General features: G+C 40.9%; 1 protein-coding gene across 1 annotated transcript; it reads left to right on the top strand.

The window, feature by feature from the left end:
• Positions 1–895: 895 nt before the first annotated feature.
• Positions 896–17,939, top strand: Nkrf (NFKB repressing factor). The gene is made up of 3 exons (XM_059250306.1): positions 896–1,161; positions 11,837–11,967; positions 13,130–17,939. Exons 1-3 carry the CDS (start codon positions 896–898, stop codon positions 15,085–15,087), a joined length of 2,355 nt encoding a protein of 784 aa, XP_059106289.1. The 3' UTR covers positions 15,088–17,939.
• The last annotated feature ends 1,330 nt before the right edge of the window (positions 17,940–19,269 follow it).

Raw genomic sequence — 19,269 nt, 5'->3', positions numbered from 1 at the left:
AAAAGGATCGGCTTGAGAAGGGACGCCGTTATTTTCTTTGCAACCACGCTTACACAAGCAGCTCCAAAGCTGATGGTGAACGGTGCGTTGATTTTTTCAAGCTAGTCTCTGAAGAGGCATCTCGGAGAGCTAACAGGAAAAACATGCCAAATCACCCAGAAACCTAAATCCCTTCCAAAGGACACAGCCTCAGAATCGCGCCGCTTAGAAACCCAGGTAGAGGTAAAGCCAGGCATCACTGCCAACGAGTCACCTGAGGACACCTTCCAGGGACATAATGGAATCAGCGTGTTCAGGAACCTCAGAGAGCCTTTCTTCAGGTCCCTATCCGGAGTCTCCGCCTACCGCTGGTCACCAGAGTGCGTCAGTGGAGAGGAATCGTCAGAGGAAGAGAAAAAAATGTCCATCGCGAGATTTGGCGGCGGGATTTTGAAGTTGGAGACCGGCCGCGGCGCGTGCGCAGTGGCCTCACAACCTCAGGGTGGCACGCGGGGAGGTAGGGTGAGACACCTGAGCCGGGGATCCCAGCGTGCCGGTGCTTCCTCTATTTTTTTTCCTTGCCGCTACTCTCAGTGTATGGGTCTCAGGGTCCGAGGAGGCGCGGAGTAGCGGGGCTCAACTCCGCTGGCGCGTGCGCCCGGTATATGAGAAAGCCCCCACGTTCCCACACTAGTTGGAGCGGTGCGGCCAGCTTGGCTACAAGGACCGTTGCGCCCCGTTTCCCTGTGAGCGTAGCCCCCAGGCACACACTCCCGTCCTCTAAGACTTGGCCTCAAGCGTCCCTCACACAGACCCGCTCCTCCCTGCAGCCGCCTCGATTGCTCGCGGCCACTTTGTTGGCTTCGTCCCTGGGGCGGGGGGGGGGGGGGAACGTCCCCACTCTGAAGCAGAGAAGATGGCTGGAGGACGTCTGCTGCTGGGGGGTGACTTCCTGTCGCCGCCGCCGCTGCCCCCCCTCCCGCCGCCGCCGCTGCCGCCCCTCCCGCCGCCCCCGCCCGAGCCAGTGCTGGAGCAGTGGCGCTATAGCCACGAAAGTGACTGGCATTGGGCTCTGCGGCGGAGCTTCATCTGTCGGCACCTGCACAGCTATCCCGGGGCTGCGCTCGACCAGCTCCTCGCGCTCTCCGCCGCCTGGACCAACCACGTTTTCCTGGGCTGCAGGTGAGGATGGTGTTGAGAGCTCGAGTGAGGGACAAGGGCGGGAGACGGGTGATGAGGGTCGGCTCAGGGATGAGGCGAGAGACGGATGATGGAGTTTGGCTTACGCATAGCCCAAGGGAAGGAAAGGGTCAGCAAAGGTGGTCCAGATAGGAACAGGGGCAGGATGCGGATCATAGCCTGGAGGCTTGAGATTTGAAGATTGGCTAGAGGACACGGAGACGCTTCACTAGTGGTTGAGGGGTGGGGTGGGCGTCCGTGGTGGCAGGCAATGACATGACAGCACATGAGGGCACAGAGATGCCCCTCTAGGACCAGAGATGGAGATTAGGTAGCTCCTGGAAGAGAATTATTGAGAGTTAGTCGTGGTGATTGGTGATAATTAGCAGAACCTCAGAACTGCATAGGGTCTTCCCAAGGATGCGGCATCCGCAGAGGATATTCCACGGGGCTTCAGGGAGCGGACAAGGAACTCCGCAGCTCTAACCCTAGTCTCTTGGCCACACTCTTCTTCCATCTCCATTAGATTAAACACCCTGCTCTCCTTGCAGCCCCCCAGCCAGGTCTTACAGTCTTCTCTGGGGGAGGCGATGTGTCAGGTCTCTGATCAGGCTGCAGTGTAAGACTTGCTTGTAGATTTGCGCATAATGTACTCAAACAAAGAAATGGGTCTATCTGCTGTGAAAATACAGTGCCCTCTTTTCACCTTCAATGTGATAAGAAGAATTAACATTTGGCCTCTGTGTGAGGTTGGAGGGGTGTATATGTGTCTTTCTCTGTTTCCTCCTTTCCTAGAACCTGGTGGCTTCTGAACAGGCCTCTTGGAAAGCACTTTGCATTCTCTGTAGACTGCAGTATGGTTCCAGCGCAGTTGTTGTTGTTGTTGTTGTTTTGAACAGCATGCTTGGGTCCTCTGTCCTTTAGAACCTCAAAATTGGCCTTATCCTAGACTAATTCCTTCAGTACACTGGAAAACTACTTCTTCTTTTTGTTTTTTATGTATTCCTGCCTAACAGCCAATTTGTTTTTATTAGGAAGATGAAAAATTCTGGAAAATGATCAGATTCAATCCAGCCAGATCAGTTCTAGGAATGACTGTAAACAACGCAGAAGAAATTGTCTGCTCTTATCTTATTAATTGTTGAAGGTGGCATCCAGTGTGAAACTTTGCTTTGCCCTGTCACAGAATTTTATTTTCCCTATCTTCTCTAAGTTAACATAATTTCTACCTCTGGAGATAATGATTATTTCACTGGAGGAGCTGGTTGCTGCTGGGAAAGCCTCAACAACTAATCATCAGATAAATCTAATTTACCTAACAATGTTATTCTTGCATGTAAAAAGGTACCTTTATCTTATAATCCTAAGTCTTAATACCACAAAAGGCTACAAGGAATCAAAATCCTAAAACATCTTTAATAGGGGAGGATAAGCATCCTTTGTGTTCAAAACTAAACTTACCTTCCTGCTAGAATGCAAGTTTGGGGGGGGGTGGGTAGGACTTTACTGTTGTTCATATTTATATCTTTGTCTTCAGTGCCTAGAAGAAATCTTGTACAATATTCTACTTTAACATAATAGCTGCTCAGTAAATGTCTGGAGGGTGATAGATGTATACAGATTTGTAGTATATAGCATATTTTCAGCACTTTCCATCTTGTATTAACCACCCTAGAGGTTAGAAAGTATGTCCCTTTTACAGCTATATCAATGAAGGCCAAGAAGTTAAGTTACTGTGCAAGGTCTCACAACTATTTCCAGTCTGATGCTCTTTCCATTGAGACACAGCTGCCATGTTTGGGAAGGATGGACCATCAACAAAAGCAAGTAACTGACAGAAGTCAGATCTCTAAACCTCAGGCTTATATCCCGAGAATAGCAGCTTCATGCGTAACTAGGGTATGAACACAAACCAAGCCAATGTAGTTGGCCTTAAAAGCTCAAGCACCCAGGATGTGTGGGTGTGTATTTGCAAATCGTTTGTTTAGAAGTCTGTGTGTTGCAGTATACCTACATCACTACAACAATTACTAAAGAGTTATGAAATAGATGAACTGAAAAGCAGTGTTTGCATTATATCTGATTATTGGACATAGAAGAATGGGAAGAACCCAAGAGAACTTTTGGAAGTTAGCAACTAAGTGTGGTCTTCACTGTAGGTAGGCTTTGTTAGCTCTCTTCTTGAGTGCATAAAATCTACGTTCTCAAAGTTAGCAGGGTTCTTGTTTTGTGTGACAGACTGCTCTTTTCTCAGGTACATTGTAGGAATGTGGTGGCACAGTCCTTTGTAAACTCAAATTGTTAATTCATTGTTCAAGGGATTCTATTTGATTAAGAGCTGGGATAAAAGGAATACCTGAAAATTCTACCATTTAGCGCAAGAAGAACTCATGTGCCAGGGATGCAGAGCACAGAGCACGTTTCATTCCTTTTGGTGATAGTGGCCATTTCCACGGAACAGATTTGAGGGGGGGGGGGCTATGTGGTGGGTACCCTTGACTGTGAGGCTAGAGATCCTTGTTGGGTGTCACCTCTTATCACTCTCTACCTCTGTCTCTCTGTGTGAGACAAATTCATGGAATCTAAAGCTCACCAATTAGCTTAGACTGACTGGCCTCTGAGCCTCTGGGATCTGTCTGTCTCCTCTCTGAACAGTGTGATTACAGACAGTGCAGTGTTTCACCTTGCCCTAGTTTTACATGGATGCTGGGGATTAAAACTCAGGTCCTCTTCTGTAGCAAGCATTGAACCATCTTCCCAGCACTTGAATATCTTTTTGACTCTGTAATTGTGGTTCTTACACATGAACATGCATCAAAACACACGTTTTAGATACTGCATGTGGTAGCACAAGACTTTAATATTAGTACTCAGGACCTGAGACTGAAACAAGATGTTGAATTTAGGGCTTACCTGGACTATATAAGGATACCCTGTCTAAAATAATAACATTAACAATAATAATCACCTGTTAGGTTTATTAAAAGACAGGTTCCTGGACCCCTACTCAAAGTCTTCCAAATCAGAAGATGTGAGAAGGGGCCTCAAAATTTTTATTTCTGTCAGGTTACCAGATGATGTTGATATTTTAATTTGAGGACCAGAGTGTGAGAAGTTGTACTTTATAGGATAAATAAAGTGATGTTTTGCAATCTACTTTTTTTTTGAGACAGGGTCTTATGCAGCCCAGACTGTCCTTGAACTTGCCATGTAGCTGAGGATGATCTGAAAGTTCTGCTTTTCCTGCCTCTGCCTCCTGAGTGCTGAGATCACAGGGTGTACCACCATGTTCGGTTTTATCTGGTGCTGAGGATTGAACCTAGGGCTTCATGAATGCTAGGCAAGCACTCTATCAATTGACCTATGTCTCCAGCCCTCCACTCTACTTTTTAATAATGTCTCCTCATTGTTCAAGCAACCAAGAAGCTCAAAGAACTTTCCCTTCACTTTTTCTGTTTTATAAAAGTAAGCAGCCTATCAAGTAATGTTGCTGGATGTGATGGCTCGTTCCTGTAATCCCAGCACTTAGTCTGAGACAGGAAGAATTTTCCGAGAAATTTCTAAAACAGTTTCAAAACATTAGTCTTGTGGCTAATGAAAACTTATTATAGTCTTTTGATCAACTACATATATAAATAAATAATTATGCATATGAAGACCTAGGGTGTCTGTGCAGCTTTTACTTACAGATTATAACAAGTGTGTTTTCTACTTTATTTATTTTGCAGGACTGAGTGTAGAACTTAAGAGTCTCATGCATGCTAGCCAAAAAACTATACCACCAAGATCCACCCACAGCCATTTAAGAAGACACAGTGTCTAGATTACCTGGAATATTCAATTTTCCAGTCTTTTTTTTTTTCTGTTTTTTTTTTTTTGAGACAGGGTTTCTCTGTGTAGCTTTTGGAGCCTATCCTGGAACTCAATCTGTTGAACAGACTGACCTCGAACTCACACAGATCCACCTGCCTCTGCCTCCTGAGTACTGGGATTAAAGGCAGGTGCCACCACCACCTGGCTCAGTTTTCCAGTCTTGATCCATAGGATTTAGAAGCAGAGTTCTGGCATACAAACCCTGGCTTGCTTATCTTTGTTAACACATTATTAGAGAAATGACATGAAATCAGCTTAGCTACCTTAACTTCTTTTCCTCGATACAGTCTAGAGAGTTTGGAGGGTAGATTCCAGGTAGATATATATTGTGAAACTTAACGTTGCACATAGGTACACAAGTCACTAAGGAAGTGGGAGTGAGGGGTGGGGATTTTGAAAAATTCACCTTTAATATACATATATTATTAACTTGAACCATTAAGCATCTTGTAAGTAGTTTTGAATGTCGAATTTTGTATTTTGAAGCCCTAATTTTTGTCTGTCTGTCTGTCTGTCTGTCTGTCTCTCTCTCTCTTTCTTTCTCCCTCTCCCCCTTCCCCCAAGACAGGGTCTCACTGTACAGCCCTGGCTGTTCTGGAACTCACTATGTACATCAGGATGACCTTGAGCTCACAGAGATCCACCTGTCTCTGCCTCTTTTGTTGTTGTACTTTTTGTTTGTTTATTCCAGACAAGATTTCCCTGTGTAGCCTTGGCTGTCCTGGAACTCACTCTGTAGATCAGGCTGGCCTCATTCACAGAGAACCACCTGCCTTTGCCTTCTGAATGCTGGGACTAACGGTATGCACCACCACCGCCTGCCTCTGCCTCTGCCTCTTAAGTATTGGGATTAACTGGAGAGTTGGCTCAGAGCTTAAGAGCATGTGTTGTTGTTGCAAAGGACCCAGGTTTGATTCCCAGCACCCACATGGAGGTTTACCACTTCCTCAGGCATCAGACATGCATGTGGTGCACAGTCATACATGCAGGCAAAACACTAATACACATAAAATTAATAAAAATAATAATAATAGCATGTGCCACTACATCCAGCTTTTAACTTTCTAATCTCAGCATTTTAATTTAGATTTAGTAGAGCTATTTAATATATTTGCAAATAACTTATAAACATCTATTATCAAATATTTACTAAATTTCAGGTGCCATTGTGTATAATGATTTATGTTTCTCTTGTAGCTGTGCACATAGATGCAACTGTCTTGTAACCAAGACTGTGATAGCTATGAAGAAGAGTATGCTGCCCATTATAAATCATCTTTTAATAATATGCTAGACATGGTAGGTGAGTTGAAGAACGTCCTGCTTTCCAAAAGCTTGATAAACTATGTAAAGAACTTTAAGACCTGTTGCAATTCTGTGGTTTTTTTCCTTAAATATTAACAGCCAAACATGTGATCTAATGGGCATATAAATATGTGATATGTGTGCGTTTAAAAATTATACTTGGCTTGCCTTAATGATATTTTATGTCATATTCCATAATACAGAACATTGTGTAGCCATTAAAACCCATATGGTAGCAGGGGACTATAACTCAGTGGTAGAATCTTTGCCTGGAATGCTCAAGTCTATGAGTTCAATTTTCAGCATGGTAAAACCAAAATAGAATAGATGTGATAGCAACATAAAGAGAACTCTTATAATAGATAGCAGATCAACATAGGCAGTCAGTTGGCAATGGGAGAGCATAGAAAACAAACAGAATATAAAGTAACCCCTTAAATGATACTGAAGTTATCACTGGTTGAAATGTGAAGTTTTTCTTCATTGGTTTTCTTTAGAGTTAAAGGTATCATTTTTAATGCATTATGAAAAGTCACTATGGAAGATTGCAATAACTTGACCTTTATCCTTGGATGGGTGTTTGGATAATTTTAGGACTAGAAATAGAATTCTAGTGATCTTAAACAAGACTAAAATTTTTGCTTTGTATTTTGACTAGTCAAGCATTAGATAACATGATGGTCTTTCCATTCTTATTTAAGCTTGCTGGGCTTCTTTTGTATTATGACTTCCTAATAAAGGACAGAATCTGGCTGTGTTGGCAACCTACGCAAGGGTTTATTTTTATAGCCTCTAGGAGATGGTAAATTCTGTAGCAATTGTAATGAATAGGGAGCAATAAATAGGAACAATTAGCGAAGCTGGAAGAAACTTGAGAGACAAGTGAATATGAATGGAGGGAGCCCTAGGTATATCCTTCATGTGCATCATATGGCGTGTGTACCATTTTCAGTTATACTGCATATTCAGAGTCAGGCTCTGATTGAAGATCTAGAGAATTATGACTGGACCCAAGGCAAGTGGCTTGGTTGTACCAATTTTTGCAAATGTGAGATCAGTGTTTTTAAAAAGCTGTGGACTTCGGACTAGATAGACGGATCAGTGGTTAAGAGCACTGTCTGCTCTTTCAGAGGACTTTGGTTCAGTTCCTAGCACCCAAATGGCATCTCACAAACTATCTATAACTCCAGTTCCAGGGCATTGGATACCCTCTCTGGCCCTTATGAACACCAGGCACACACATGGTACACAGATATATATGTAGGCAAAGCATCCATATACATAACATAATTTTTTAAAGTAATGAATAAATGTTTTTAAATTGTGTCACCTGATTTTCCTAGTCTTTATCTTCATCCCATACTTTAGAAATTGGACTGCCCACATCTGAAGGAAGTGATATATAGAATGTATGGTGCTTTACAATATCTTTTCTGATGCTCAGATAAGAGTAAATAAAAATAGAATTACTCTTGGTATTCAGGTACCGATGCTCACTGTGATAGCAGTTGTCTGTAAGAAATTCAGGTTATAGCTAGCTTCCCATAATCTGTCAGTAAAGACTACTAGCTTTTGATTTATGCTTTACAAGGAAAGCCATCTGATGGGTAGGTAGCCTACTGCGCTGAAAATGCAAGATGTTAATCTTTAACTTCACAAGTATTCATGAAAAGCTGTGCTAGTTACTCAGTTTCAGGACTTTCTTCCCAAATGCTGCCAGTTAGGCCAAGAAAGGCTCTGAAAATAGGAAGGGTAAGCAGGTGTTCATGATAACAAAACTTTGCTTGAGCTCATTTTTTAATTGCCATGCAGTAAAATTATGTCATCAAGAAGCCAATCTAGCCTGTTGTGGTCACACCTGTAATACCAGCACTCAGGAGGTTGAGATGGGAGGCTAGTCTGAGATACATATGACTTGTATATTGAGATCATCTCAAAACAGAAAGATGGGGTGGGTGGGAGAAAACAGTGACAAGAAAGCTTGCCACTAAGCTTGACAACCTGAGTTTGAGCCCCAGGACTCACATGGTGGAAGGAAAGAACTAGTTGTCACAAGTGGTCCTCTGACCTCCATAGGCACAATTCAGCACATGTGCAACCCCCTCCAGGCACAATAAACAAATGTAAGAAAGCAAAAAAAAAAATAAAAAAAAAAAAAAACAAAAAAAAAAACAAAACAAATGTAAGAAAGCAAACACAGCCCACACAGCCCAATAGTCCTCTATTGGTTTCCCTCCATGATGCTAAAATACTGCAGTTAGAATAATGACATTGTCTTCACCAGCAGATCTTACTCAGGGTCCTCTAGTTATGCTTGTATGTTTGTATTTCATTCTATATAATTCATTATGTATAGTTTTTTTGCTTGTGGTACTGAGGATGGAACCTAGATCCTCATGCATGCTAGATAGGCATTCTATCACTGAGCAATACCTCCAAACTGCATGTTTTTTTAATCCATCACTGTAGCCAATATATTTACTATTTCTGGGCAGGTGCGATGAATCAGTAAGTAAAGGTGTTTGCCATCTAAGCCTGATGACCTAAGGTTGATGTCTGGAACCCACATGAAAGTGGAAGGAGAGAATGACTCCAGAGTTGTTCTCTGACCACCACGTGTAGCAGGCACCACGGTGTGTGCAGTTACACACAGTTGTAATATGTTTTTTAAGAAGACCTTCAATATTCCCAATACTACAAAGATCCCGCCTATTGTTCTTTTAAAATAATTAGCAACCCCCCACACTCACTGTGACCTGTAGCTGTGGTTTCTTTCTTTCTGTTGCTATGTGGTTTCCCTGGTGTTTTGTTTTGTTTTGTACCAGAGTTTTAGCCATTTACCTGATTATATATAGTTAGGCCTAAGCTGTTTTGAGTATTGATATACAAGTGTTTATATGAACAATAACTTTTCATTTCTTTGGGATAAATGCCCAAGAGTACAGTTGCTGGGTCATGTGATAATTAATGTTTAGTTTTATTAGGAACTGCCAAATTGTTTTCTAGAGTAACTGTCATTTTATAGTCCCGCCAACAATGTCTGAGAGATCCAGTTTCTCTGTATTTTTGCCAGCATTTGGTGTCACCACTATTTTATTTTGGCCATTTTGATAGGTCAGTGATGTATTTCAGTTGCATTTCCCTGGTGGCTGATGGTGTTGAACATCCTTCTGTGTGTTCATTTACAGTCTTTCTGTACTTGGTGTTTGTGTGTGTATGTGTGTGTGTGTGTGTGTGTGTGTGTGTGTGTGTGTACAATGTGTATGTGTATATACATGTACATTCATGTGTGCAGATGAATGCACCCATAGAAGCCAGAGTAGGATGTCAAGGGTCTTCCTTAGTTGTTCTTTCTTTATTATTTTGAGACAGGGTCTGTCACTGAACCCAAAGCTCACCATTTCAGCTAGGTTGGCTGGCCAACAAGCTATGGTATCCACCTGTCTCTGCCCCACAATGCTGGGGTTACTGACTTTCGTGACCATGCCCAGCTTTTACATACATGCTGGGGAATTCAATCTGGGGCCTCCAGTTTATGCAACAAGTATTCTTTTACCCACTGAGCCATCTCCCCAGCTCCTCTTGTTCATTTGAAAGTTTGATTTTGTTGCTCTTGGGTTTGGAGCTAACAAGTTCTTGTCAAGTACCTGGTACACAAACATTTTCTCCCAGTCTGTAATTTGTCTTTTTTTTTTTTCAGTCTTTTAAGAGGATAAGATTTAATTCTGATTAGGTCCATTTTACCATGTTTTCCTTTTTAAAGATTTATTTATTTTATGTGTATGCATGTGTAGCTTGCATGTATGTCTGTATCATGTGTGTTCTGGAAGTTATGAAGTTATGAATAGTTATGGACTGGTTCTGAAGTTATGGACAGTTGTTAACTGCCACGTGGGTGCTATGAATTGAACCTGGGTCCTTTATAAGAACAGGTGCTCTTAACTACTGAGCCATCCCTCCAGCCCACACTGTTTCCTTCTAGTGTCAATTCTAAGAACTGCTTCCATGGCCTAGAACTTGAAGATTTTCTTTTTTTTTAAATGAAGGTTTCATAGTTTTACACTTTATGCTTTTGTAAAGTGAAGGTTAGGTTTACCTGCCTGGTTTTTACATATAGGTGCTCAGACTTCCTCTGTGGGATTGTATTTGTACCTCTACGTGAGTCCATTTCTAGGTTCTTCCCTGTCTATACCTCACCAGTAGACTTCTTGTGCTTTGCAGAATGATAGTGGGCTATCATTTTACCTTGGCTAGCTGTAATGCTTCTGTAAATGATTTTCTTTGGGCTGGAGAGGTGTTCTTATTGATTTTGAAGAGGAGTGGAGTTTGGTTCCCATTACTTACAACAGGCAGCTCACATCTAGAATTCTAGCTCTAAGAGATCTGATGCCTCTGGACTCCCATGGCACCTGCACCCATGTATGCACACTTCCCCCATGAATACACACAACTAAAACTAAATCTTTAAAGGAGATTTTCTTTGGCAACGCTTTGGTGATTTTGAGATATAATTTGAACAGGAAAATGCAGGATAAGTACTTGCTTTCTCCCTTTAATATTTACTTGTCTAGAGAATAATGGCTTTGTAAGTATTATGAACTAATAGATTTTAAACATATTTGATATATTTTAATTCATGCTAGCTGTTGCTCCTATTATTGATACACAAATTGGCTCATGTTGCCAGGAATTTATTCTGATTGGCTTCTGAGTCCATTTGGCACAACTCCCGTGACCTTTGACTGTCTCTTTGTTTGTAGGCCCAAGATCTCCCAGGCTCTTCTTAGACATTTCCTGCCCCAGACTTGGAAGCATGCATTTCTCTGAGGAACATGATTTCTTTTCATGAGAAATGATAGCAGCTACAATTTGGATGTTAGCAACCCAGCTGTCCTTAACACTCAGTATTTTTGTAAACATATAAATGTAATTGTTTACATGTAATTGTTTACATGTAATACATGTATGAAAGAGAAAAATCATGAGTGTATAGCTATATTTCCAGTTCACGTGTTAAAATGCTTTTGGCTAGAAATTATATCTGTATGTCTTTTAAAAATATTTATTTTTATGTATATGACTGTTTTTTGCCTACATATATGTCTGTGCACAACATGCATGCCTGTTGCCCACAGAGGCCAGAAGAGAATGTTGTATACTCTGGAACAGGAATTATAGACAGTTGTAAACAGCCATGTGGGTGCTGGGAATCAAACCTGGGTCCTCTGGAAGAGCAGTCAGTGCTCTTAACTGATAAACCGTCTCTGCAGTCTCTATGTTTGTATATTTTATGCAGAAAACCTTGCTCTTGATGGCTAGTGAGTAACTTAACTACTCATTCTATATAGGTAAATATTTTAGGGCTGATTCTTTGTTTTCATAACAAAAATACCCTGCTAATAAATCCTGTGGGAGCAATGATAAAATACTCTCTCATTTAGATGCATTTATAAGAATTATATTTATGCCTCTTTTAATTGTACATTATATTAATTTATAGATACAGCCCACGCTTGATGGAAAAAATTCTTCAGATGGCCGAAGGTATTGATATTGGGGAGATGCCGTCATATGATCTGATGCTGCCTAAACCTTCCAAAGGCCAAAAACGCTACCTTTCAGCCTACGATGGTGAGTATAACTTGTTTCTGGGAGGTGGGATTTGAAGAAGTGTGGTTTCTTAAAATGATACGAGTGTGGCATGTGGCTTCAAATAACACTGGTAGCATTGGATTCTGTGCAAAGATAAATGATTTTTGTGTTTTGTTTTATTTTTATTTTGTTTTTGAGACAGAGTTTCTCTGTGTAGCCCTGGCTGTCCTGGAAACCACTTGGTAGACTAGGGTGGCCTTGAGTTCACAGATATCCACCTGCCTCTGCCTCTCAAGTGCTGGGATTAAAGGTGTGTGCCTTTCTTCCTGGCCCAGATAAGTTATTTCTAACTTACATACAATTTTTCGAGTATTCTAAAAAGAACTGAAAGTACAAAGTCCCACTATAATGCTATCCTTGAAGTCTATGCCATGGAACCTTCCTCTAAATAGAAGAGTCTCATTCTGAGATCATCTGAGCATCTGAGTAATTAGATATTCTTGGATAGGTCCAGATGGACCAGCTTTCTACTGAGGAATGCTATAGCGAAGAAGCACTAGTTTCTGGCATAGCTTTAGTAGTAGATCTCTGTGGCTTCAAATGTGGTGTCCCCCATTAATCATTAGTTTCAGTTGTTATCTGTTCTAGAAATCGAGGCAACAGCCTTTTGTGCAAGAAAAGTCAGAACTAAGGTTTTGGTTGAAAACTGTTTATTTTGATACTATAGTTACAACTGTGTAAATCACTATCAGAGAGTCACAAAAGAGAAAGGTTTAGTAAGTGCCTCTGGTCCTCTAGCATTTCTGTTTCCTTAGAGTCATCTGTAGTTCTTCTGGGAACTTTCAAGCACAGGTGGTAAGAGATTGTCCTAGCACAACGTTTCTGTAGAGGTGAAGAGTTCATTTCACTTGTGCTTTAGCTCACTTGTAATTTCATCTCCTAGTCATGCACGGCAGCAGCCTGCATACTTGATTGGATGAACTGTTTCCTATTAAGAGCCTTTCCTTATGCATGGGGGGAGAGGGAGCGTCTCCCCTTATGGTTGAGTCTTATGGTGATGTGAATCCCTTCACCCAAGTGACTGGGACAGACCTTGTACCAACAGTGCAGCTTTCAGATAATGCAGTTGGTGCTATTTTCCTGCTTGGTTCTTTTGAAATATTCCCATTTTAATGAATTGTAAATTTCACTCATTCTATAGGTCAAAATCCTCCTAAAAAGCAAGCTGGTTCCAAATTCCATGTGAGACCTCGTTTTGAGCCTGTACATTTTGTAGCTAGTAGTTCAAAAGCTGAAAGACAGGAAGATCCTTATGGCCCTCAAACAAAAGAGGTAAATGGACGAACACATTTTGTCAACATGCCAAGAAACTTCTACCAAGATTATACTCAAGACTCTTTCAATATACAAGATGGGAATTCTCGTTATTGTAATTCATCGGGATTTATTTTCACAAAAGAGCAGCCTATAAAATCCAACATGTATTTTGACAATGGGAACCCTGCCCCAAGCAGCACATCCCAGCAGGCAAACTGTCAGCCACCTCTAGAGCCTTCTCCTTCACAGATGTTTCCTGAGTCAGTGGTTGCTGAAAAACAGTATTTTATTGAAAAGTTAACAGCAACTATCTGGAAGAACCTTTCTAATCCAGAGATGACTTCTGGATCTGATAAAATTAATTATACCTATATGCTAACTCGTTGTATTCAGGCATGTAAGACAAATCCTGAGTATATATATGCTCCTTTAAAAGAAATTCCTCCTGCCGACATCCCCAAAAATAAAAAACTTCTCACAGATGGTTATGCTTGTGAAGTTAGATGCCAAAATATCTATCTAACTACAGGTTATGCAGGGAGCAAGAATGGGTCCAGGGATCGAGCTACTGAGCTAGCTGTAAAACTCTTACAGAAGCGGATTGAGGTTAGAGTTGTCCGGCGGAAATTCAAGCACATAATTGGAGAGGACCTTGTTGTATGTCAGATTGGCATGCTTTCGTATGAATTTCCCCCAGCTCTGAAACCACCAGAAGACCTGGTAGTACTGGGAAAGGATGCTTCGGGGCAGCCTATTTTTAATAGTTCTGCCAAACACTGGACCAATTTTGTCATTACAGAAAATGCAAACGATGCAATTGGCATCCTTAACAATTCTGCCTCGTTCAACAAAATGTCAATTGAGTACAAATATGAGATGATGCCAAATCGCACATGGCGGTGTCGAGTATTCCTACAAGATCACTGCTTAGCTGAAGGTTTTGGAACCAAGAAAACAAGTAAACATGCAGCTGCTGATGAGGCTTTGAAGGTTCTTCAAAAAACACAACCCACTTACCCATCTGTCAAAAGTTCCCAGTGCCACTCAGGCTCTTCACCCAGAGGATCTGGAAAGAAGAAAGATATAAAAGATGTTGTAGTTTATGAGAATTCTTCCAATCCTGTGTGCACATTGAATGATACGGCTCAGTTTAACCGAATGACAGTTGAATATGTCTATGAAAGGATGACAGGTCTCCGCTGGAAATGCAAAGTGATTCTAGAAAGTGAAGTCATTGCAGAAGCAGTTGGGGTGAAGAAAAGTGTCAAATATGAAGCTGCTGGAGAAGCTGTGAAAACCCTGAAAAAGACCCAGCCAACTGTCATTAACAACTTGAAGAAAGGGACTGTTGAAGATGTGATTTCAAGAAATGAAATTCAGGGCCGCTCAGCAGAAGAAGCTTACAAACAGCAAATCAAAGAAGATAACATAGGAAACCAACTGCTGAGAAAGATGGGTTGGACGGGTGGTGGTTTAGGTAAATCTGGTGAGGGCATACGGGAGCCTATCTCAGTCAAAGAGCAGCATAAGCGAGAAGGGCTTGGACTAGATGTAGAGAGGGTCAATAAGATTGCTAAGAGAGATATAGAACAGATCATCAGAAACTATGCCCGCTCTGAGAGCCACTCAGATTTGACCTTCTCCACAGAGCTGACCAATGATGAACGGAAGCAAATCCATCAGATTGCTCAGAAGTATGGCCTGAAGAGTAAGTCTCATGGGGTAGGCCATGATAGGTACCTGGTGGTAGGTAGAAAACGGCGGAAGGAAGACCTACTAGATCAACTCAAACAGGAAGGCCAAGTGGGACATTATGAGCTTGTCATGCCCCAAGCAAATTAAGATTTTACTAAGTTACTTGTAAATGTCACGTGAGGCAGGTCTACAAATAAAAAAAAAGCCACATATTCTGGTTGACGAGTATTCATTCTTAAAATGTTTCACCTTGTTCGTTTCATGTAGTGCTTTATTAGGTATTGGAACCTGGAGAGAATTCTGTCCACTTGTATTAGCTTAACCCAGCAGATGATATTGTTTGTGTCTTTCATATTGTTCTGTCCCTCAGATTTTAGTAGTTTGCACAAGCAAAATCACCCATCTAAGTGCAATTTCACTCTGAGGAAAATAATTCACATTATAAAGGGCATAGCACCGCACTCTGCAACAATATGTAAAGTCAATGGTGACTCTAATTAAACTGCAGCTAATTCCAGATTTACTTAAGATGTCAGGTCACTTTGTATTACCAATTTTCATCTTTGTGTGAAGCCAGTTATAGAACATTTAACAATAAATCGTGCTGTACATGTAAATGTCCTTACCAACTACTAAATGATGTAAAACTTTCTTAAAAGTAATTTTAGTGTGTGTTTATTTATAACTTCTGCCCTGTGATTTCCAGGATATTGGAAGTGATTTACTGTATCTTGTGATAGATGACTTTTATCAAATTCTAGTCTTCATGCTGAGAGAGCACTACTTGAGAGAGATGTCAAAAAGTTTCCAAAAAGCCTTGATTCAGTGAGAAGAAAGGAAGCTTGAACTGTTTGTTCTTGGTGCCTTGCAGAGAGACTCAGAGCAACTCTCCATTGTAGCTTTCACACGGTCTGTGCACCACATCCAAGGCAACCACAGCTGTGGTAGAGCCTGGTGAAAGACTGAAGATACATTGGTGCTTTGATGAAAAGGTCAGTTGGCTGGTCCCTCTCTCAAAAAGCTTATTGCGCCCCAAAGCCAACTTTGTAACATACTTAAAACTGCTATTTTCGCTTATTTCTGGAATGTAAAAATGTATAAATATAAAAGAGTTAGTGTATGCTTCCTGAATAAAAAGGAGCCAAAGGTGATCAAAATGGTGGTGTGCTTCTTTCTGGAGAGCAGCCTAGTGGCAGCACTTTGGGTCTTTAGACAAAGGACCTAGTGGCTGCACAAAATATTTCAGTCAGAGCACACATGGATAATGTAATGATTTAGCAAATGGGAGCAGAATCTGTCACGCATCACATTTTTTGTTTACTGTGTGGTTTGTTTTTTTCTTGTATGCCAGCATTCTGGCTTATCAAATCTTTGGCTGTTTATTTTTATGTGGTTTTATTGTATCTCAGATGAATCAGGTAAAACCTAGCAATAGGACAAATGAATATTAAAATTGATAGTTAAACAACTCCAGAGAAATGATGGTAAGGACTCTTAGGTTGTTTGCAATGTCCTTTAAAAAAGGATTTCTTTTTTTATAATGTGTGGGGGGCGAGTTACATGTATAGTGCATATGCCTATGGAGGCCAGAGGTGTCAGATGGAGCCGGCAATACAGGCACTTGTGAGCCTCCTGACGTGGGTGCTGGGAACTGAACTCTGCTCCTCTGGAAAAACAGTATGTGCTCTTAACTGCTAAGCCAGCTCTTCAGCGCCCATTTGCAAGATCCATGTTTGGCTTGTAACTGGCCCACAATACATGGCAAATTCCTTTTTGCCTCCCTACTCCTTTTTCTTTTTTATGCTAAGAAGCGAGAGTAAAATGTGTATTTAAAAATATAGATTAGCTTTTATACGTGGACAGCTTAACTTACATGTGCCTGCATTGGGTAGCACAGTACAGCATCAGCTTTCTACTCCTTTTCCACACCAGAGTGTATATACTTTATTAGTTTTGGTAGAAGAGGTGTACATTTTATTTTGGTGTATAATACTTTAGCAAAAACAGAGAACTAGGGTAGAACCTTCATCGATTTTGTGATTATAACTATTTTTTTACCTGCAAAATTTACTCCCATCTTGGAAAGTTATGGTTCAGGTAGTTTGAACGCTGTCTTTGGTGCTCTTGGTGACAAAAGATGGTTTTCAGAGATTATGATATTTGAAAACTTGGTTTGCTTCTCTCTTTACATGTCTTCCTCTCAAAATGTTTTTTTGTTTGTTTTGTTTTGGAGGAAAATGGTAGGAAATCAAAAGTCATATGTGTTTATAAAAGCATCTTGGAACAGATTAGTTACACTTAAGGATCAGTGATAATTAGGTAAAGTATATAGGAATTGGGTTCCTGATTTTGGTGGGCCAGGTAGAGCAGCTTTAGTATTAATGTGGAATTAAGTCAGAGTCACTAACTGCCTGAGAATAATGTGGAGAAACCAGGTTGACAGGAATGAGCTGCTGACAACCTTGCTGTTCTAGTTTCCAGTTTTCCCCTTATTTTGTCCTTGCATTTTCCTTAGAAATAGAAGACATTTTTACCCCAGGAACTTTGCTATAAAACCTGACAGAATATGAGTGCTTCCAAGTTTTATTTATATTAAATATAAGCTGAAATCTATATATGCATATGTGCTTGTGCTCACAGAGCCACTTTTTTAACACCCCCTTGATTGCAAAATGAATAGAAATATACATTCCATTGGGGTGTTTAGTAGTATTCAGTGTGTTTACTTTGCTATGAGTAACCCTTGAAGTTGGTCCTAAATAAAGGACTCTTAATTACAACTTTGGTTCTTCAGCATACCCCTTTCCTCACATAAGCAGGTGCAGAATTGAAAATTTGGATCTCAAAAAGGCACCTTGCAAATCTGCTTTAACTTTCTTGGAATTACATGCAGACAAGGCAGGCTGTGCTAAAAATTGTAAAGAAAAAAGGGTAATTTGTATGAAATGTTCTGATGAGTGTCTAGGTAGCTTTGGCTGTGCCTATGTCAGCTTCATTGTTAAGGTTGTAAAAGGATTATCCCATGAGAAATTGGAGATGGTGTTTCTCAGGTGTACAAAATAAAATGTTACTAACTCGACCTGTTCCAAGTCTCATCCTAAATTGTTCAAATATTAACAGTATCAATATTTAAGGTGCCCAGCCAAAACGGAGTGGAAAAAGTTAATTCAAACAGCAAACAAAAAATTTGATAGAGTTCTACTTTGAAACAGAAATGGACTTGAAAGGCAAATATTAAGTGTATTTGACGACATCACTCCTAAGTGGAACAATGCAGTTAATGTGGTATTTAATAGTGTAGATTGAACTCTCCCACAATAAGGTTTAAGTACCCTTCAAGGATGACTGGGGTGCACGCATCTTTTCCTTCCAACTATTAACGAGACACAGCATGTCATTGTCATAGTCTCTTTAAAGTGACATAGGTTGCTCCTCACAGGAGAGCTTACTTGCATTTCAGCATGATGTCAGAAGATAGCTGCCCTCACAAGCTTACACAGAATTTAAACATTTTATATAAATGTTGTAGTATTAAAGGTTTATTCATTTTTATGTATGTGTCGTGTGCTTGCCTGAGTGCAGTACCCAAGGAGGCCTGAAGAGACATCAGAGTCCCCTAGTTCTGCAGTTACAGCAGTTGTAAGCAACCCAGTGTGGGTTCTAGGAACTGAAACAGGTCCTCTGGAAAAAGAGCAAGTGTTCTTAAACACTGAGCTGTCTCTCCAATTGTCCCCCACCTCCCTCCCCATTATTTTCCTTTGAGATGGAGTCTCATTATGTAATTGCTTGGCCTGGAACTTGCTCTGTAGACCAGGTTCTGCACATATCCCTGCAAGCCAGAAGAGGGCACCAGATCTCATTACAGATGGTTGTGAGCCACCATGTGGTTGCTGGGAATTGAACGCAGGACCTTTGGAAGAACAAGCAGTGCTCTTAACCGCTGAGCCATCTCTCCAGCCCCCAAGCTAGAGGATTTTTAAGAGGTAGATTCCCAAGATAAACAAGTTAGAGCTTAGTCTCTGAGGATACTAGTAAAATACCTATCATTTCATTTTTTTAAAAGAGTTACTACATAATTACATATAGTGGTGTGCCTGCATGGCAGAAGAGGGCACCAGATCTCATTACGGATGGTTGTGAGCCACCATGTGTTACTGAGGATTGAACTCAAGTCCTCTGGAAGAGCAGTCGGTGCTCTTAACCTCTGAGCCATCTACAGCCCCTCATTCTTTTTTATAGCCTACAATGTATATTGAATAATAATTTGTCAAAATGTTTGAAAAGCATTAACTCTGTGACTGCAAAGTTGAAAAAGGTTTTCTAACAGTA

Source organism: Peromyscus eremicus, chromosome X (assembly GCF_949786415.1).
Source record: "Peromyscus eremicus chromosome X, PerEre_H2_v1, whole genome shotgun sequence".
Lineage (NCBI taxonomy): Eukaryota > Metazoa > Chordata > Mammalia > Rodentia > Cricetidae > Peromyscus > Peromyscus eremicus.
Note: the sequence above shows the minus strand (reverse complement) of the source record. Positions and strands in the feature narration are given on the sequence as shown.